The sequence below is a fragment of the Sus scrofa genome, chromosome 7 (genome assembly GCF_054392235.1).
Source record: "Sus scrofa isolate SSC_HxYL_T2T_F1_AM1 chromosome 7, Sscrofa_HxYL_maternal_Yorkshire_Landrace_v2.0, whole genome shotgun sequence".
Lineage (NCBI taxonomy): Eukaryota > Metazoa > Chordata > Mammalia > Artiodactyla > Suidae > Sus > Sus scrofa.
The window spans coordinates 103,572,097-103,592,930 of NC_139389.1; the positions used below are offsets into that span (position 1 = coordinate 103,572,097).

The following is a 20,834-nucleotide window of genomic DNA, read 5'->3' on the forward strand; positions in this document are numbered from 1 at the left end:
TCAGTTTGGGGCCCTTGTGAATAGAGCTGCAGTAAACACTTGTGTGTAGATTTCTGTGTAAACCTAAGTTCTTATTTCTCTAGTCGAAATACTTAGGAGAGGGGTTTCTGGGTCACATGGTAAGTGTATGTTAGTTTATTTTTAAAAAACCTCCCAAACCTTGAGAGTGGATATACCATTTTGCATCTCCAACCACAACATATGAGAGTTTCTAGTTGCTCTAAGTCTTTAGCAGCAATTATAATTTGTCAGTATGTTCTATTTTATTCACTCTAACAGGTGCGTAATGGTATCTTGTGGTTTTAATTTGCATTTCTCTAACAGGCAATGATATTGACCAACTTTCCGTGTGCTTATTTGCCACCTGTATGTTCTCTTTGGTGAAATGTCTGTTCAAGTCTTTTGCCCATTTTTTTAACTGGGTCGTTTGTTTTCTTATTGTTGAGTGTTGAGGGTTCTTTATATATTCTGGATAAAAGCTTTTGTCAAATAAGTGATTTGCAAATATTTTCTCCAGTTTGTACCTGATCATCTCATCCTCTGAACAAAGTATCTTTCACAGTGCAAAAGCCTTTAATTTGATGAAGTTTAACTTATCAGTTTTATCTTTTATGCATCATGCTTTTGGTGACACATCTCAAGACTCTGCCTAACCTTAGGTCATTAAAATTTTCCCAACACTATTTATTGAAGAGTATCATTTTTCTATTGAATTGCTTTAGTACCTATCCAAAATTCATTCAGCCATATGTGTATGAGTCTCTTTATTCTGTTCCACTGATTTGTGTATCCATTCCTTCACCAATACCACACTGTTTTGATTATTGTAACTTTATAGTAAGTCTTAAAATCAGGTGATATAATTCCTCCAACTTTATTCTTTTGTTGTTGTTTTGTTTTTTTGTTTTTTGTCTTTTTGTTATTTCTTGGGCCGCTCCCACGGCACATGGAGGTTCCCAGGCTAGGGGTTGAATCAGAGCTGCAGCCTCCAGCCTACGCCAGAGCCACGGCTACAATGGATCCCAGCCACATCTGCAACCTACGCTACAGCTCACGGCAACACCAGATTGTTAACCCACTGAGCAAGGGCAGGGACGGAACCCACAACCTCATGGTTCCTAGTCGGATTCATTAACCACTGCACCATGACAGGAACTCCCCCTCCAACTTTATTCTTAATTATCAAAATTGTTTTAGTTATTCTTTTGCCTTTTCAAATAAATTTCAGATTCAGCATGTCTCAACTTTAGAAAAACATCCTGGAGTTCCCGTCGTGGCACAGTGGTTAACGAATCCGACTAGGAACCATGAGGTTGCGGGTTCGGTCCCTGCCCTTGCTCAGTGGGTTAATGATCCGGCGTTGCCGTGAGCTGTGGTGTAGGTTGCAGACGCGACTCGGATCCCGCGTTGCTGTGGCTCTGGCGTAGGCCGGTGGCTACAGCTCCGATTCGACCCCTAGCCTGGGAACCTCCATATGCCGCAGGAGCGGCCCAAGAAATAGCAACAAACAACAACAACAACAACAACAACCAAAAGACAAAAGACAAAAAAAAAAAAAAAAAAGAAAAACATCCTACTGGGATTTATGTTGGAATTGCTTTAACTCCATAGATCAATTCAGGACAAAGTAACATCTTTACCATGTTGTGTCTTCTAATCCATGAACATGGTATGTCTATTTATTTAGGTCTTCTTTGATTTCTTTAATCAGTGTTTTGTAGTTTTTAGCACACTGATCTTATATATGTTTAGTTAGATTTTAGACCTAATATATCCCCCCTTTTTCGAACTCCAGTTGGCCCTTGAACAAGGCAGGGGTTAGGAGCACCCACCTGCCTCACAGTCAGAAATCCATATAGAACTTATAGTTGGCCCTCTGGAATAGAAGCAGTTTCTTATTTTCATGGTTCAGCATTGATTCAACCGACCTTGAATCACATGGTAAGGTAGTATTTACCACTGAAAAAAATAAAAATAAGTGGACCTGCCCAGTTCAAACCAGTATTGTTCAAGAGCCAACTGAAATGCAATGATGAGGGGGGACACACTCAACTTGATCCCCATCTTAAGGGAAAGCATTCAGTCTTTCACTGTGAAGTATGACATTAGTTGCCACTTTTTGTAATTGTTTTACTTTTTGACATCTCTCTTCTCCACCAAGATGTTTGCTCCATGAGAGCAGGCTCTCTCTGCTCTCAACTCTACTGCCAGTACCTGGCACAGTGCCAGGCACACAGTAGGCCTTCAATAAGTAACTCTATTTTGGTAACTTAGCCAGCCATAATCACTGTCCTGTGACAGACAACAGCGGGACTTGGCTGAACATGCACAGACATTGCGAGGAATAATGTTACAATAAATATCCCAACGGATCCAACTAGGCAGTGGCCCCATAGCGTTGACTATTTTAAGCTGTGGAGCATCTGTAGATCAGCTTTCTAGCAAGCCATACTATGTCAAAGCACTTATCTATGAGGAATACATGACTGCAGGAAAATAATTATTTTCAATGGAGAGCATTCCATTCCCCAAGGGAATTTAAACAAAAAGCTCTCAACTTGGAAAAACAGGGGCTTCAGGGTAAAGAGTCCCACTGCTCTGAAATCTCAGGCCCTCAGACGGGTGGGGTTGTTTCGCTAAATTTATTTCAGCCGCTTATAGAAACAGAAGGAGGGGGGTGCTGCTTGCACACCAGCCCTAGCTCTGGAGTATTAATATCTGCTGGGTCAGGCTTTTATTTGGGTTTTGTTTTACCTTTGGGGGGGGGCGGTTGGGGAAGCAGGCAGGCAGCAGGACTATCTGAGCTGTGGTTTCCTACCTCCCTTTCTCTCTGTACTCGCCCCCCACCCGCCCCCACCTCCCCTGCTACCATAGGATGGTAGTACTGAGTAGCCCACTGAGTACCAAGCCCTGAGTCAGGCCTTTTATCTTGGACAGCAGGATTCTGCCTCGTCTCAGCAGGGGTCTGAGCTCAAGAGAAACACTGGATCTACTCATTTGCTTTCTGAAACGAGTATGAGTGTAGGAAGAGGCTGGGCTCCCATCGGAACCCCCTACCCATTCCTACACCGGTACCCGCAGTGGCTCCACTACCTGATGAAATCCAGGCCTTTTCGTCCCCGTCTTCCTTCTCCTCAGCCTTCCCGGGCTTCGAGCACAACTTCTTAACATCTGATAGCTGAGCCATCTCTTCTGTCACACACACACACCCATACGTAGAAAAAGGAGTTAAATGAAACCACCCAGCTGCTTTTTACAACCTGTTCTTGCTGCACTTGGAATGCTCTCTGGAGCTCAGGTTAATTACCTCCCACAGACGTTGGGAGAAACAAGGCACAGGAAAGGAGGTGGCAGAAGACGAACTGAGATGAGTGTCCACTGGCTGGCTCTCGAAGGTTCCACAAAACCCAAAAAGACCCAAAAAAGACAGCTGTCTGCAGTGAAGAAGAGGAAACACACACACACACACACACACACACACACACACACACACACACGGAAGCTAAAAAATCTGCTGGGCTTAAGACTTGAATAATTACATGAGAATATGGGGAAGTACCTCACACAATACCAGGCCCGTGAGAACCCAACAAATGGCAGTTTGATTCCTTGGCCAACTCCTGCTTCCTGGGTCACCAAGGAAATAAGGGAAGAGGCATCTATCCTCTCCACTCCCAGGCCCCAGGAAGAGTCGTGGGAGGGAGGGTGGCCTGGGGCAGGAGCTGGGGAGGAGCCCAGCATGAAGATTCTCCAGCTCTAAAGTAGGGGATCTGCTTCAGGGAGGAGCAAGGGTAGAGCACGTGCTTGCAAAGTGTAAAGTGCTTGCAAATACACTAAGTTCCTGTTTTGTCCTAGCACCCGCCAGCTTGCTTTGCAATTGTCCTCCAGCCCTCTCTTGCAAAACCCAGCTCAGAGAGGGCAGTTCCCACCCTGGGGAGCTATTCCTTTGAGAAGCAGGACCCCCGTCCCTGCCAGAGCAGGGATCAGACAGCTCCTGGAGGGCTGCCACGTAGACAGCGGGCAGAGGAGAGTATGGATCTTTGCCACAGGCCTGTGGCTTCTTTAAAGTTGAGTTTCTCCCGCCAACTGCACCCTCCACCCCCGAGGGGACCTTGGGCCCCCAAACCAGGCCTGCCCTTGTCTGACCAAAGGCAACTAGATCTGCTGCAGCTGTTCAGTAAGAGAACAAGCTCTCCCAGAGACCAGGGAAGCAGCTGGAGAAAGATTCCTGCCAGCCCGGGGGTGTAAATATTTATACAACGTGGTGCGTGGGAAGGGGGAAGGCAGAGGGAGGTGGCAGGAACGAGGCGGCACTGAGACCGCAGATTGAAGGCGTGTGTGCTTGGGGCCCAGGTGGGAAGGGCAAGAGGCTGCTGGATCCTGATCTCCACCTGAATTCCTACATCAGAGAGGCTGGGTCTGGTGTTCCTGTCGTGGCACAGCGGAAACGAATCTGACCATGAACCATGAAGTTGCAGGTTCGATCCATGGCCTCGATCAGTGGGTTAAGGATCACAGCTCTGGTATTGCTGTGAGCTGATGTGTGGGTTGAAGATGCGGCTCAGATATGACGTGGCTGTGGCTCTGGTATAGGCTGGCAGCTGCAGCTCCGATTGGACCCCTAGCCTGGGAATCTCCATATGCCGCAGGTGTGGCCCTAAAAAAGCAAAAAAAAAAAAAAAAAAAAAAAAAGAGGCTGGATCTTTGCCCCCAGCTCTCCTCCAGAGTTGGAAGGAGACCTCAGAAGAAACTTCATCCTCCATCCCCTCATCATTCCTCTTGTGTAGGTTGGCCCTCTATGTGGGGAAGGAGGGAGGCTCTGCCTAGAACCAGACATAAACCAAGTCCACAGGCCCAGGAGTAAGGGCATAGGGACTCCTGGGGCTTGTGGTTCTAGGGTCTTAAAAGAGGGTGGACCCAAGAGTCGGACCCTAGGGCAGGAGGCTTAGAAAACATAAGGCAAAATATAAAATAAGCAAAGATTTCCCTTTGCTTTGTTATAATCAAGTCTTTTCTGGAGTCCCTGGTGGCCTAGCAGTTAAGGATTTGGTGTTGTCACTGATGTGGCTTGGGTTCAATCCCTGGCCTGGGGAACTTCCATGTGCTGCAGGAACAGCCAAAAGCAAAAAAAAACAAAACAAAAACCAAAAACCAAAAAGCCAGTCTTTTCTAATAAGGCAGAGAACATCGGGCACTGATGAACGTGAGGAGGAGGAACGAATAGCACCTGGCGAGGGAGCGCGGTGTGGAGAAGGCAAGGGGGCCCTTGATGGCACTTCCAGAGAAGCACATGGCCACCGCCACCAGAGGGCCTAGGAAGAGACAGCTCAGTCCAGTGGACACCCACCTGGTGCTCGGGGGCCCCTCCACCCCGGGATGCAGCTCGGCTGCCTGTGTGCCTGGGCAGATCCCTGACACCTGCACCCCTCAGCCGGGCCTGCTAAGGACTCAGCCAGCACCCAACGGCATCGCTGGCCCAGGGTGGGAAGCCAGGCTGGGCCGGGGAGGACAGCCAGATGGACTCCTGTTGCTTTGCCTAAGACAGCTGGGGAGCAGGGCCAGGAGGCTCCTCCTCCCTCCCCCAGCACTCCAGACAAGGGGGGGTGCGGCTGCAACTTCTAGGATTTCTCTGCCACCGCGCCCATCGAGAAGTGCCACCTGCTTCTCTTGGTAGCAGAGCTGACCCTCAGGGCCTCCCACAGGTGGGGGTTTGTGCTGCTCCCAGTGGCCAAGAGCCTTTAGGACGCCTCGCAAGGAACAGCTTCTTCTGGCGTTCTCCCTGTGCCCTCAAAATGCCCACTGGCAGGGGCTTGGGTGTTGGGAAGGAAGGACCTTCCACTGGGAAGCTGCCTCGGTCTCCCCAGCAGGCAGCTCTAGACGTGCAGGCTGGCTTCAGCCAGAGCGAGGATCAAAGGATACCCAGAGTCCCCCGGGGCAGCCCCCACACTGCCTGTGCCCCCGCCCTCGGCACAGGGCTCTGCAAGTGATACATTCTCCTTCCCCCCCCCCCACCCCAGTGCATCTCCCCTGGGCCTCAGCCTTCCTGGGCGGAACCTGATGACTCCTCCACCTGTCCCCCTGAGCGGGACTGATTCCATTGCCTCCCTGAGCGATGGGGCCCAGGCCCACACACCATGGAGGACACACCATCTGCCCCCAACCTTCAGCCCAGGCCTGGCAGGCAACATCAACCCTCACAGGGGGAGAGCAACACTGTCCCAGCCCCCTCTCCAGAAGGAAGCTTCTCTTCCAAGGACACCGGGGCTGGGAGAGAATCTTCAGATGCCCAGGTCCTCTTCTGCCACCACGGCCCTGCCTGCCGGCTGTGGCCTCCCTCTTGCCAGCATTGCTTAAATGGATGAACAAGAATAAAAGCCGGTGTGGCCCAAGGAAAGCTTTAGGGGAACGTACTGAAGCTGAAGGAAAAGGAAAAACAACAACAACCAAAAAAAAAAAAAAACTATAAGAAGTGAGAGAGGAGGGAAATTCAGGAAACACAAAATAAACCATCCGGGAATCCAGATGTAGACCAAAGAAGGCCAAAAGAAAAGAAAAATTATGCTAAGAAGGCAGAGTAGGGTGGGAAGTTGGAATTGAGAATGAAAAAGAAGAGGGGAGCAGATAGGAATATCCTTTTTTTTTTCTTCTTAGGGCCGCATCCACGGCATATGGAGGTTCCCAGGCTAGGAGTCCAAGCTGCAGCTGCGGGCCTACACCAGAGCCACAGCAACACCAGATCTGAGCCTCTTCTTCCACCTACACCACAGTTCATGGCAACACCAGATCCTTAACCCACTGAGTGAGGCCAGGGATCAAACCTGCAACCTCATGGTTTCTAGTTGGATTCTTCTCCGCTGCGCCATGATGGGAACTCTGAGATATGAATATTCTGAAAAGAGAGAAGAATGTGAAAGCAAACAACACCCGAAAAAAAATAAATAAATAAATAAGTAAAGAGAGACCCAGGAGAGAAAAAGAAGCATCAGTGAATTTAAAACAACTGCTTTGGAGTTCCCGTCATGGCACAGCAGAAATGGACCTGACTAGGAACTATGAGGTTGCGGGTTCAATCCCTGGCCTTGCTCAGTGTGTTAAGGATCCAGTGTTGCTGTGAGCTATGGTGTAGGTCACAGACACAGCTCAGATCTGGCATTGCTGTGGCTGTGGCGTAGGTCGGTGGCTACAGCTCCAAGTAGACCCATAGCCTGGGAACCTCCATATGCCACAGGTTCAGCCCTAAAAAGACAAAAGAGAAAAAACAAAACAAAACTGCTTTGACCCTCAACCAACCACACTCAGGAATGTTCTGAGTCTTAACTGCTTTTCATGGGTTTCAGACTCTTCCAAACCCTGAGCAGGGACAGTCCTAGAAAAGCCAGCTTTCCTTCTTGCCCTTGCTTTTCCTTCAATACTCTCAACTCACCCCCATCGTTGATCTTCTGCAGGAGTGCTGATCTTCCTGACGCAAGGCCGAAAACCAGTCTAGTTCATTGCAGAATCTGGTGACTATGGAAGCCTCTGGAAGGCTCACTGGAGACTATGAGCAGGAGCCGTGTTAGATGCAATGGAGCTGGTTATCAGCTTTGCACGTTGTAGGGAGGGGCTTATCCCAGGCACTTCTCTGTGGACCTAGGCTAACCAGACCCACAGACACACCACTCCTAGAACAGCAGGGGTTCATGGAAGATTGGCATACCCAACTCTAGGCAACGCTGGAGGAGTCCCAGCAAATGCACCTTTCAGAAACAATGCAGATGATTCAAACTCATCTCCAGGCATTCCCAAGGGGACCTAATGATAGCTACAGTTTTCCCATTGCCATGGTGGGCAACAGCTTCCTGAAGTTCACCTTCACAGCCTTGTGTCCATAAACCTCATGAACATTTACAGAGGATGCTGGTTCCTCTCCTTTTGGCTTCTTGGCCTCTTGACGCAGCTCTTCTGTTGCCTCTCTTCTTCTATGAGTCCACCAATACCTCTCTCCTCTGTGTCTGCTTTGGTTTTTTTTCCATATCCCTTAATGAATCAAACCCACCTCTGCCCACTCTTCCGCTTCTCTAGAGCAGCAGGAATTGGGAGAAGGCTGGAGCAAAGCAAGCAAAATCAGGAAGCAAAGGAAATAAAATGTTGGTGAGTTTGGTTTAGCAGCCAGCTTTAGTGCCCAAGCTGACTGACGTGGGTGAGACAGGTTCTCCACGGACAGGGGTCAACCTTAACCAGGCCACCTAAAACGGGTCCTTCAAAGTTCAGCCAAGGGAAAGCCACACAGGCTGAACTCTGACGGGAACAATGCAAACTGTACCCACACCAGCCCTTCTCCTCCAAGCATTCTTAAGTACTTGACCTTGATTCTGTACGTTCTTAAAGTCACCTTTTTCTTCTATCAAAAATAGAGATATGACAAAATATACAGAAGGGATAATGTCTAGGTTGTGGCCTTAGATGCTCGACCCAGTTTCTTCCCATCGCTCCTAAACCTTCAAACCTGACACAGCCATGTAATCTATGACTCAAACTATTATTTAACCATGAAAAGGACAAACCAGGAAATTAGAAGCTGAATGACCTAAAACGTATTCCATTCAACTGAGCTAATCGCCTAATAAGGGCGTGTGATAATAAGACGCGCTGTATCTGTTCTGGAAGATGAGAACATTGTGAGGAAAAGCGCGTCGTGACTGCAGATCCCAACGTGTCGAGATTTGTCCTCAAAAGGCTAAGTGCCTGGTGCCAGGCAAGTTGCCTAGCAGTTTGCTAAGCAAGTCTTCACATTTGAGAACCAGTGTGTGACAATGGAGTGCACCGGCTCTTCAGAGCAACTGCGTTCAAATCCTGGCACCGCCACCTCCTAGGCCAGCAAGGCTCTTACCTGCCCGCCCCTGGTCTTGTCTGCTGTGAAATGGCAGTGACAGCAATACCCATCTCCTGGGGCTGCCGTGAGAACAGATGAACAAAGGACTTGGCAGGAGTGAGCAGCTCCCTTCCCGAGCCACCCCTGTCAACTGTTGCTGTGTGTTCAGCGGCAAATTGGCGAGACCGGGATGGCTGGAGGCCCCACAAAGTGGGGTTCCACGGAGTCACTGGAAGATAGTCAAGTATCCCGAGTGAGAGAGAGAGAAGAGGGTCCCCTAGGAGCCCTAGGCAGCTGGCGGGTGGAGCCCTGCACGGAAAGCCAAGGACAGCCACTCAGATCATGGGTGGGAGGACACAGGGGGCTGCAATCCAGTCCTCCCGAATTAGCTCAGCGCTGCATCCCGACCCCCCCACCCCCACCCCGGGGTCATCCTTACTCAAAACCCCGCTGCGTGCACAGCCCTGGCCAGGCAGAGGGCTGGAGCGGGAGCAAGCTTAAGAAATGACCATTGGCCTCCGAGAAGTCCTAGCCAGGCGTTCCTGTCCAGATTCAGAGAAATCTGTCTTTTCAGGAGCTTTTGTAAGGATATGACCAAGTGCTACGAAATTCATATTTGAGAGCTGATTTTTTCTTAAGGGGAAAGGCAAAGAGTTCAAAAAATGTTTTGGCAATGTAAATACCAAATGAATCTTGGTAATATTTAGGAGGTTATTATTAATTTTAGGTGAAATAAGGACAATGTGGGTAAGTCTAATGATGCCTTTTTTTTTTTTTAAAGAGATACCTACTGAAATACTGACATGAAATGATGTGACCTGGTATATCAGACCTCCTTCAAAATTATATGGGAGGTGGGGAGGCAGATGGTGGTATAAATGGACAGACTTGGCCAGGGTTGATGATGTTGATGGGTGTGTGGGGGTTCCGCAAATATTATTTTTATATATAATAAAATATATGCACATATATTCCACATATAATTTATTACACAAAATTTCAAACATATATAGAAAAGACTGTCTTTTGACTGTCTCTGTTTGAAATTTTGTATAATAAAAGGCTTTAAGTTCATCAAAGCTGAAAAAAATGTTAATTAGGGGATTCTCATCATTTTTTTTGCTTTTTAGGGCTGCGCCTGGGACCCAGGGCATATGGAGATTCCCAGGCTAGGGGTCGAATCAAAGCTACATCTGATGGCCTATGCCAGAGCCACAGCAACACAGGATCAACACGGGATCCGAGCTGCATCTACGACCCAGACCACAGGTCACAGCAACACTGGGTCCTTAACCCACTGAGCAAGGCCAGGGATTGAACCTGCAACCTCATGGTTCCTAGTTGGATTTGTTTCCACTGTGCCATGACAGGAACGCCTCATCTTAGTGGTTCTTGCAGCAAGATATCTTCTTCCTAAGGACATGTGCACTCGGACAGGTGATGAGGGTGGGGAGGCCTGCCCAGAGCTGGGAAGGGCTGGAGGACAGACAGGAAGACCAGCGCCCCAGGGTCAGGAAAGTGCCTCCAACCTTCCTTCCTCCTCATACATGTGGGGACCAGAGTGATGTCTGCCCCTCAGGGCCTCCCAGGCTGAGAAAAAACAATCAGAGGGGTTGCTGTCCATTTTGCACTGCTTTTGAACTCAGTGAAAACTATTTTTAAATGGGTTTCAGGAGTTCCCGTCATGGCGCAGTGGTTAACAAATCCGACTAGGAACCATGAGGTTGCGGGTTCGATCCCTGGCCTTGCTCAGTGGGTTAAGGATCCGGCATTGCCACGAACTGCATGGTGTAGGTTGCAGACGCAGCTCGGATCCCGAGTTGCTGTGGCTCTGGCGTAGGCAGGCAGCTATAGCTCCAATTAGACCCCTAGCCTGGGAACCTCCATAAGCTGCAGGAAGTGGCCCTAGAAAGGGCAAAAAGACAAAAAATAAATAAATAGGTTTCAATGTATTTTAAACCACGATTAACTTTCTTTTCTAGAAGACAGCCATTAGAACAGAGTAGACAAGTATTCTCACTTTCTTCAACTGGAAAATGGGGAGAAGCACACATACCCCATTTCCCAGAATGTGGGGTAAATGAGATTGACGGTCATACAGTACCCCAGCCCTTGTAAGCACCGATAAAGAAAGGCTGAGTCTGATATGAGGGGGTTTTGGCAAATGTCACCCTTGAGCCAGCCTCTCAGGCCCACAATGCAGCCACCCCATCTTGGGTGCTCCATTGGAAATGCAGATGCTTCGCTTAAACATCTACATAAATAAGAGTCAAGGCACACATTCTCAGAGCCCTCTTTGGGACAGGCATCACGCTGAGAGTCAGCCCCTTGGGGTATCGCTGAGAAGCCCCTGCTGCCTGCCTCCCTCTACAGAGGAGCCACCTTGCACTGAGAACAGGCCACTTGGGATAGAGCCCCAGAGCTTTCTCTCTAGTTGAAGACTGAATTCGAAAATGAAGAATAGCACACTGCCACTCTGGGCAGTGGCTCTGAATGGCAACCTACATCCTAAGAAAGCAGGCCTTCCGTGGATTAGTTCACTCCCAAAGGTGGGGGCAAGCCATTCAGGGTGCCCAGCAGGCCCTGAGAAAGGGAGCTTCTGGAGCACTAAGCAGTAGAGCAGGCATGATGGCCTCCAGACACCAGGGGGCAGCACAACACACCCTCCAGGGTCAGAGGCACCCACCAAAGGGGACTTGGCAACAGACATGCTTCCAAAAACAAAGCTAAGTAGCCAGGGCATGCAGAGGGAGAGACCCCAGAGAGGCAGACTGCCCACTGAGCCAGCTCATAAGTTTTTGCCACTTGCCCACAGGCAACTGTGAGTAGCTTCCTGCAAGACAAGCTTCAGCCAGAAGCCAGTGTGACTTCAGGTGAGGGACCCACAGGCTACAGGGCTGGCAGGGACTGGAGAGGAGTCCAGGTCTACCTTCTTTGGGTTCTTGCTCTAGAACCTCCTCCCAAGCAGATGAAAGGTTTGCCTCATCCTCGCCTGCTGCACATCCACTCATTCCACCACCCACTGAACCCCTGGGCATGTTTTCTGTGCCTTCATCCCAAGCAAGAAACAGAAAGCGGGGTGGGGGGAGCCCAAGACAAAGTTCTAAGGTTCTCAAAAGTCCTTAGGCTTGGGGACCTTTGAAATCCAAGTGTGGGATTATTCCAAGCTTGCAGAAAGCCCCCCACCCCCAGCTCCAGGGGAGAAAGCAGTCTCTGTGGGGAGACCTTGAGTGCTGGGCTAGGAGCCGTGGCTTTGGAGCCACAATGCTTGGGTTCAAATCCCAGCTCAGCTATTTACCAGCTCTGTGACACCGGGCAGGTACTTAACCCTCTGTGCCCCCGTTTCCTGTTCTGTAAAATGAGGGTAACAACTGCTTCCAAGAGCAGTGAGTTACAGTGTGGGAAAGCATTTGAAGAAAAGGCCTTCACATGTTCAAATGTTCGTAGACCGCAGCTTAGAACCAGGCAGAGCGCTGCTCACAGCACAAGCCCAAAGCCCCAAAGGTCTGGGCTTCTTTCCATCAGAATGCAGTTCACAGAGCCCATCGGGCTGTGGAGGCTGCCTAGAGCAGAGGCCCTGTGTCTGGAGTGGGTTTCACTAGGGTTTCCCTGGAGAGGTGGAGCAGGAAGGAGGTACCCAGTCCAGCCCTCCTGAGCCCACTGTGGGTTTTGTGCAGGACAAGCAGAAGACACCACTCAGATCTAAGCTGGGCTTGTTAAAACTCTTCAGCCAGAGGCTGAGAGGCAGGCTGGCCGTCCTGTAGGGACGGCACCCCCCCTCTCCGGCCCCCTGCCCCTGGGCAGGCCTGGGGAAGGCCAGCTTGCAGAGGCCAGGCCTGCACCAGAGGGTGTGAGGAGCCTGCCAGCCTCAGAGCAGCGCTGGGCTTCCCTGGGATGCACAGGGATGGGGAGGAAAGAGTTAAGCCACTTTGGGCTCCCGAGGGCGGCTCTGCAGCTATAAACAGTGAGCCGAGGGAGGGAGGGAGGGAGCTGCCACAGGATGTGGCCAGGGCTCGAGCTGTCTGATTATTAACTTCACTTTTATTTGGAGGGGGATTCGATTCTCTGTTTTACTTCCCATCAAGGAAGTGAAAGCCCAGGTCTCAGAGGGGCCTGATTTCAAATTGTTTTGTCACAGCTCATTTATTTTTCCTCTTAAATAAATAAACAAAACCACCTCTTTGTTTTCCCCTTAATGAGCCTTCAGCAAATCATCTGTGAGTGAGGCATGAAAGGGGTTTTCTGGAGTCCTTCATGGGGCACGCTGGCTTTTTCTTTTAAAAGGAAAAAAAAAAAAAGAGTCTTCCTTGAGCTTTGGCCTTCTCCAAGACTCTCCAGGCACCTTCTTTTCTACCTCATCCTGAGATCTCAGCCTGAAATCATGACCTCAAACCCAGCCAGAGGCACAGGCCTTCCTTGGCTGGCTGCTCCTTGGGGACTGGCCTGCTGCCTGCCATCCCATGTCACAGGCTCCGACCCCAAGGCCACACAGTGTGGAGCCCTGTGGTTCGTCCCCTTGGTAGAGCTTGGACCCATGGTTTTTGTTCCTATGGCACCCAGACGTTTCCATTAAAAATAACAAAGCAATTAAACACACAAAAGGATTCCATGACAGGGCTTAAGAAAACACCATTACATGTTTCTTTGCTCAAGGTTCAAAATGTTTGGGAAGTTGTTTACAACACCAAAACCCATTCAATAATTTCATGATTCTCTTGCAACCACCCTTTCTGGAATGACCCACTTGTGCAAGGCACCATGGGGGATGCAAAGACCACCGTCACACTGTCCCCACCCTCCAGGTGCCCACAATTCAGTGGGGGGAGGGTGCAGAGAAGAAAAGAGGAGAGTTCCACAGCAGAGGCCAACTGGCACTACAGGTGGGCAGGGATGGAAAAGACAGGCGCTGCTGAAAACAAAGAGGGGAGTATGGAGGAAGGCTTCCTGGTGGAGCTGATATTTAAGCTGGACCTTGAAGGGCTGATATTTAGAAGCAAGAATATTCTGGAAGCTGAGAAGTACCCAATCACGGACAGCCAAGATCAATGTATGAACCAGATCAGGTATAAGACCACAGGGGCAGCGGGCCCAGCAAGTCCTCTGGCTCCTTGAATGGCAAAGTCCTCACGTGGAGAGGGCCTGAAAGGGGTGACTACTTGGATTCTGCTCCAGCCTGCTTGTCCTTGACCCGGCTTGGAGACTGGCAGCCTGTGAAGAAGCTGCACTGCATGCTGTGAGCAACACCATAGGACACTTGGATACACGCTTGTCTGGGATCCAGGCGCTCAGCTTGCCCCAAACACCTGATGACCACTAGCAGCTACGTCTGCTGCCCCCGGCTTTCTGCTCCTGGCCTATGAGGCAAGAAGAAAGGAGCGGACTGGAATAAAGCCAATTCCCTTACAAAAGCTCCCGGGGAGGTGCCAGGCTTCAGGGTTTTCTTGAAGTTCTTGGAAATCATCCCCAGCCCCTTGGCATCGCAGCTTCCAACCCCACCCTGCTCCCTAGCCCGGCAGGGCCCGCGGCCACGAGGGGGTTAAGGCGCCGCCAAGATGGCGACTTGTTTTGCACTTCGGAGGGGGTCACGCGGGAGGCTGCCCTTTGCCTCTGGGGAGGCGGTCAAGGTCTCGCCGCCCTCCTGGCGCTCTGCCCTCTGCGGCCTGACAGTCTCTCCTCCCCTGCGCGGCTGGCACTCCTCCGGGGCCTCCGGGCTCCTAGCGAACCAAACTCCGAACCTTGCAGGCGGCTGGCCGGGCCTTGGCGATACCCGGCGATACCCCTCGGCGATACCCGGGCCGCAGGTGCGCGCCGGCGGGGCCCCTTTGGCCTCTGAGAACGTCTGAGGCCGGTGAGCTGAGGCCGCAGCCTGGGCCGCGATCCCTTTCGATGTCTTCTCTCCTGGCTGAAGCCACCGCAGCCGCCTTCCCCGGCTGCTCCGAGGGCTGCTCCCGCCTGCGGCCCGAGCAGGGGCGCGATGGACGTGGTCGCACTGCCCTCCAGTGGCCAGTCCGCCGAACAGCACGGCGGGCCGGGGTGAGGGTCGGCCCGCCCCTCCTTAGAGAAGGGCTGCCCCTTGCCGCATTTGAAGATGTGGCCTTGCCCATCCTCCGTGTCTCCTAGAGGCGACCCTTTGCCACAGTGAACGCTGATCTGACAGCATTGGTTCTCAAACTTTTGTGTGTCCCTGACTCCCAGTGCCCAGTTGGTTCAAACCCAGATTGCTGGGTCCACACCCAAAGTCTATCTAGCAAGTTCCCAGGAGCTGCTGCTGCCGCTGCTCCTGAGACTAAAGTTATGGAAGCACTGGCTCGGTTGCTCATTCTGTCCTGGGGATTCTGTCATTTACTCCTTGGGAATATAATATGCCCTGCTAGACACATGACCAGAAATGACTGCCACCAAGTTCCCACCTTCATGCGGTCCCCCTCAAACAGAGACAGATTTGTTTAAATAGATAAATAAATACAAGATAAATAAATAAATATCATAAATAAATATAAGATAAATAAATATATATCATAAATAAATATAAGATTCCATTTGAAAAAGTTCTGAAATTCCAGTGAAGGAAAAGAATAAGGCACTCAAAGAACATATACACATGGAAAACGAATTTAGATTTGGGATGGGGAGGCTGTTGTTCCCTCTCTGAGGGAACCATGAACTTGAGGCCAGAAGGCAGAGGCCAGAGAGCCTGGGGAGGTGGGAGATGGTCTGAGGCTGCAGGCAGAGCAGGTGAGATGCATAGATGGTGGGCGTGGATGCAGAGACCGGAGGACAGAGCTGGAGGTGGGCAGGTCACCGTCCCCAGCTCTAAGCATCTGGTACCCAAAGACCTGCCTCTCCAGAAGGGGCAAGGTTCAGAGGAGAGGGGTAGGGAAGCTGGATATTGAGCCCATAGCCACTCTCCACGGTGTCGAGGGATGGTGTCCCACCTGCCAGAACCTCAGCCAGGTGCCCCTGGCTCATGAAATTGTTGTGGCCTGAACCAGATCTGCTCAGGCTCCTGCCCAAAGCCTGCAGGAGAGCCACTTTTGATGGCTGCAGTTGAGCTATGGGGAGAAGACATGGTGTATCGTGTACCCACCTGTGCAACACACGATTCCTCTCCTCCCTACGTCCAGTCCAGGATGCAGCCATTTCTCCAGTGAGCATTTTCAACTACCTATGGTATGCCTGCTCTGGAGTCACTTTGGTGACACGGGAGGCTGCCCCTGGACTCCCCCACCCATCCACCCCAGGCAGGTAGATGGACAACACCATCCCTGCCCCCAGGCTCAGTTCCTCACCAGCTGCACGAACCCACATCCCACCCAGATGTCCCCTGGGCAACTCGCGGAGGGGACGGGTGAAGGGAACAAGATGGAAGGGAGCACATGGAAGCCAGGAAATCTATTGTGAGGATGCTTGTGACTTGGTATCAATGCCATTTTGGTGGCAGGGGTGGGGTAATCACCGGCCACCCTACCACCTCTATTCTTCATGCATTGTTGAGGAGGCATCTTCCCATTAGGCCTGTCACCTTGCACAGTCACTTCACTCGCTGGCTTTCTCATCTGAAAAATGGGGGTGGGGATGAGTTGTATCAAATGATCCCCAAGATTTGGGTCCAAGCCTTGTCCACCAGCTCACTCACTGCTGGAGGGATGTTTGAAAGAAGGCTCCTGGAGTTCCCATCACGGCGCATTGGAAACAAATCTGACTAGGAACCATGAAGTTGCAGGTTCCATCCCTGGCCTCGCTCCATGGGTTAAGGATCTGGCATTGCTGTGAGCTGTGGTGTAGGCCGGCAGCTGTAGCTCCGATTTGACCCCTAGCCTTGGAACCTCCATATGCCATGGGTGTGGCCCTAAAAAAACAAAAAAAAAAGGAAGAAAGAAAGAAAGAAAGAAGGAGGGAGTTCCCGTTGTGGCTCAGTGGTTAACTAATCTGACTAGGAACCATGAGGTTGTGGGTTCGATCCTTGGCCTTACTCAGTGGGTTAAGGATCTGGTGTTGCCATGAGCTGTGGTGTGGGTCGCAGACGCGGCTTGGATCCCATGTTGCTGTGGCTCTGGCGTAGGCTGGCGGCTACAGCTCTGATATGACCCCTAGCCTGGGAACCTCCATGTGCCACGGGAGCGGCCCTAGAAATGGTAAAAAGACAAAAAAAAAAAGAAAGAAAGAAAGAAGGAAAGAAGGAAGGAAGGAAGGAAGGAAGGAAGGAAGGAAGGAAGGAAGGAAGGAAAGAAAGAAAGAAAGAAAGAAAGAAAGAAAGAAAGAAAGAAAGAAAGAAAGAAAGAAAGAAAGAAAGAAAGAAAAGAAAGAAAGAAAGGAAAAAAGAAAGAAAGAAAGAAAGGGAAAAAAGAAAAGAAGTCTCCTGCTCAGTGGCCCCCAACCATGGAAAGTAAGGCCTTGGGGATAATCGCCTCCAGGTTTGGGGTAGGGAGGGAAGAGCATCTCAAAACTGTTGTCGCTTTAGAGTTTAACTAATCCAGTTCAAATACTGACTCTGCTCCTGACTCACTGTGTGATCTCCAACAAGTGGCTTAACCTCTCTGAGGCTCAGCTTCCTCACGTGAGAAAGGAGGATAACACAGTACCCACCTCATAAGGTTGTTGTGAAGATTGAGTCATAGCTGCCTCTTATCAAATGCTCATTCCAGGCCAGGCCCTGCGCTGAGGGCTTCTCCTGAATTACGTGAGGTCATGCACGAAGCGCTGGCCCACTGAGTGAGGTTTGATCATGGGAGCCTTTCTTGCTACCATTTCAGCATCGCCCCCCACCCCCGGCCCCCAGTGCTTTGCACACATGGGTACCTTCAGTAGACAGAAGGGGCTTAGCGAGCCCTTGGCACATAGTAAGCACTTAAAAAATGATGGTCTTTGTGATTAGGACAGAAGGGACCCTTGTGGAGAGATCCTGCAGCCAAGAGAAATGGGGGTGTGGGGGCGGAGGGCCTGAGAGGCTGGCTCACCCCCTTCTCTCCAGGGGGGGCCAGCCCCGGTCTAGCTAGCCAGGGCCCAGGCTGGGACATCAGCTCTTACTCACTCTTCCCAGAGCAGCTAATTAGCCTCCTCCAAGCCAGGAGCTCCCCAGATGAAAGGTGCCTAATACGAATGCAAGGCGTGACCCCTGTATTTATAACCAAGGTTCCCTTGGGTGAGGAAGGCCCGGGGGTGGAGAGACAGGCCAGATCAGGGCCTCGCCTTCTTTATGACAGAGGTTCTCAGGGAAGGGAGCTGCGCTGGGGTGGTTGTGAGCCTGAGAAAAAGGCTTCAGGGCGGTGGGTGTGGGGCTCCAGGTCCTGGGAGTGGGAGGAGCTGGGTGGCTGAGGGGGCAGAACGTGCCAGGCCCCAGGCTGCCTCTCAGAGCAGGAGCTCTGGGGCCAGGAGCAGCCCAGGGTAGGGCGGATCCGAGCGAAGATGCTGATGCCAGGCTGCCGGGTGGAGATCCCAGCTCCACGGGGGTCATTCCGTGTCCCAGAGCCTCAGTGGCCTCATCTGTGAAGTGGGAACGCTGATGCCCTGACTGCAGCGTCAGTACAGAAGGACCTGGTACCCTTCATGTAAAGAATGAAGAGTCGGACATTTGTTCTTTCTACATTTACTGAGGACCTACTCTGTGCCAGGCACTGGGTGCTGGAAACATGAGCAAAACAGATGAAGCGTTAACCTCTCCCTCCCCCCTCCCCCCTCCCCAGCCCCCACCCCCTGGGGACTTGCATTCTATGTGGAAAAGGACACTAAACACAAGAACCCAGAGAGTCCTGATACACTGCCAGGCACAATGAAGAAGACAGCGCTCCAGGTACAGGGATGACAGGTGATGTCAGATGCCATGGTCACACACATTTTTCAAGGCAGGTGTGCGCAGATTAAGAAACAGGTGGGGATTGGGTGGAGAGGGTGATGGAGTTCCCACAGTGGTGCAATGGGTTAAGGATCCGACTGCAGCAGCTCAATTCACTGCAGAAGCAAAAGTTCGATCCCCAGCCTGGCGCAGTGGATAGAGGATGACATTGCCGCAGCTATGATATAGGTCACAGCTGTGGCTTGGATTCAGTCCCCGGCCCCGGAACTTCCATAGGCCATGGCCAAAAAAGACAAAAAAGAAGAAAAAAAAAAAAAAAAAAAAAAAGACCAGGCTTGAAAGGCCAGCCCAAAACTACTCAGCAAATCGGAGGCTGGAGCCTAGATCTGTAGCACAGGAACCTTGACCCACAGCTGGTGAAGCAGCCACGGAAGCCCCCTCTACCTCTGGCTAAAAGAAGTGCCTACCTAAGCCACCTGTCCTCGCCTCTACCTTGGCCTGCACACAGGAGCCTTCGTCTAGAGTAGATGGCAGAAGGGTTACGGCCGCCAGGGTAACGCAGCTTCAATTCCTGGCAGCCCCTCGGGCCTCACATCCACCCCACATCTCTCAGTCCTCCCAGCCGCCTGGCAAGGTCCGTAGCAACCCCACGATTTTTATCAAGGTGAGATTCACATAACAGAAAACGAACCATTTTAAAGTGAACAACTCAGTGGCATTTAGCGCACGCACCATGTGTAACCCCCACCGCTCTGTAGCTGCAAGGCATTTTCACCGACCCAAAAGGAAACTCCTATCCCTCAAGCAGTTGTTTCCCATCTCCCTCCCCCGCCCCCCCAGCCCCTCGAAACTACCAACCTGCTTTCTGACCCTTTGGATGCCTTATATATCCAGACCGTGGGGCCTGGCTTCTGTCACGTGGCCTGTTTTCAAGGTTCTGCCCACGTTATCACATAGATCAGCATTCGGGTTCTTTGTATGGCTGAATACTGTTCCATTGTATGTAAGCAGCTCCATTTTACAGGCAAGAAACCGACTCAGCAAATAAGCAGCACTCAAAGGGCACAGCTGGTCGGTGGCAAAACAGGATTGCCTCTGAACCTGAGTCCACACTGTGGAAAAGGGCCGGCTCCCCAGAGGGCCTCAGCCTAGGTGTGGCCGGGCCTCTTCTCAGCCCAGGTTCACAGGTGTGGGTGAGGTGACCTCCCAGTCACCCTGCTCCAGGCATGGCTGAAGAGGCCACCTCCTCAAGCAGAATTCCTAGTCCCGGACAACCCCAGGCCAGGGCACTCCTGGGCCCCAAACCCTCCCTCTCAGCTGAGTCATGAGGCTGGGAGGTGCCTCTGCCTTGGGGCAGCCTGGTAGCCTGGCTAGATGGGGGGCATTCCCCACCCCCGCCCCCGCAGACTGGTGGCCCTGGGCAGAGATGCCGGGCCTGCCCGGCAAGTGACTACAGCAATGCACAAGCATTTGTTAAGCACCCATTCTGTGCCGGGTGCCATGTGGTCCCTGCCTTTAAGGTGCTCCCTCTCTGAGGAGGGCACCAACCTCCCAACAGAAGGTGGGTACTGGGACCATGAAACTGGACATCAGGAATCCCTGACCTTGGGCAAGGAGGCTGCACAAGTGCCAGGCCTGCCAGCTTCCCTCCTCAGAGCAGCTGGGGGACACAGGGCAGGCTGTGCACAGGATGCGGTATTCACTGTCCACATACTCTGTCTTGACCACGTGCCTGCCTAGCCTCCATTCATTCATCTGATGCAATCAGCCAGCGCCTGACACACTACCAGGCAATGAGCATATGAAGGCTAAAAAAAAAAAAAAAAAAAAAAAAAAAGTCTCTAGAGTTCCCATCGTGGCTCAGTGGCTAACAAATCCATCTAGGAACCATGAGGTTGCGGGTTCGATCCCTGGCCTTGCTCAGTGGGTTAACGATCCGGCGTTGCCGTGAACTGTGGTATAGGTTGCAGACGCGGCGCAGATCCCGCGTTGCTGTGGCTCTGGCGTAGGCCAGCGGCTACAGCTCCGATTAGACCCCTAGCCTGGGAACCTCCATATGCCGCAGGAGTAGCCCTAGAAAAGGCAAAAAAAAAAAGACACACACACAAAAAAGGCCCTGTTCCTTAGGAGCTTAAAACCAGGCAGACTACACAAACCAACACTAGCCACGTGGCCGGGGGTGAGGAGCCC

The 20,834-nt window shown here is 51.4% G+C and overlaps 1 protein-coding gene and 2 long non-coding RNA genes across 3 annotated transcripts; 1 reads left to right on the forward strand and 2 right to left on the reverse strand.

Annotated features, from left to right (window-relative positions):
• Positions 1-882: 882 nt before the first annotated feature.
• On the reverse strand, positions 883-6,619 carry LOC146401819 (uncharacterized). Its single transcript, XR_014811042.1, has 2 exons — positions 1,571-6,619; positions 883-1,259 (listed from the first exon to the last, which is right to left on the reverse strand). It is a non-coding gene; the product is annotated as an uncharacterized LOC146401819 (long non-coding RNA).
• Positions 6,620-9,429: 2,810 nt separating this feature from the next.
• Positions 9,430-14,749, forward strand: LOC146401820 (uncharacterized). Its single transcript, XR_014811039.1, has 2 exons — positions 9,430-10,026; positions 10,748-14,749. It is a non-coding gene; the product is annotated as an uncharacterized LOC146401820 (long non-coding RNA).
• On the reverse strand, positions 10,782-15,022 carry LOC100513604 (uncharacterized). Its single transcript, XM_084969578.1, has 2 exons — positions 14,587-15,022; positions 10,782-14,205 (listed from the first exon to the last, which is right to left on the reverse strand). The coding sequence occupies exons 1-2, from the start codon at positions 14,953-14,955 to the stop codon at positions 14,137-14,139; spliced, it is 438 nt and encodes a 145-aa protein (XP_084825704.1). The 5' UTR covers positions 14,956-15,022; the 3' UTR covers positions 10,782-14,136.
• Between the last annotated feature and the right edge of the window lie 5,812 nt (positions 15,023-20,834).

Excerpts from the sequence above, each read along its gene's own strand:
- LOC100513604 (XM_084969578.1), bottom strand. The coding sequence starts at position 14,955 with ATGGGCAAGGCCACATCTTCAAATGCGGCAAGGGGCAGCCCTTCTCTA. Across the intron at positions 14,206-14,586 it reads CCCGGCCAGCCGCCTGCAAG|GCCAGGAGCAGAAAGCCGGG; the intron begins GTTCGGAGTTTG and ends CTTGCCTCATAG.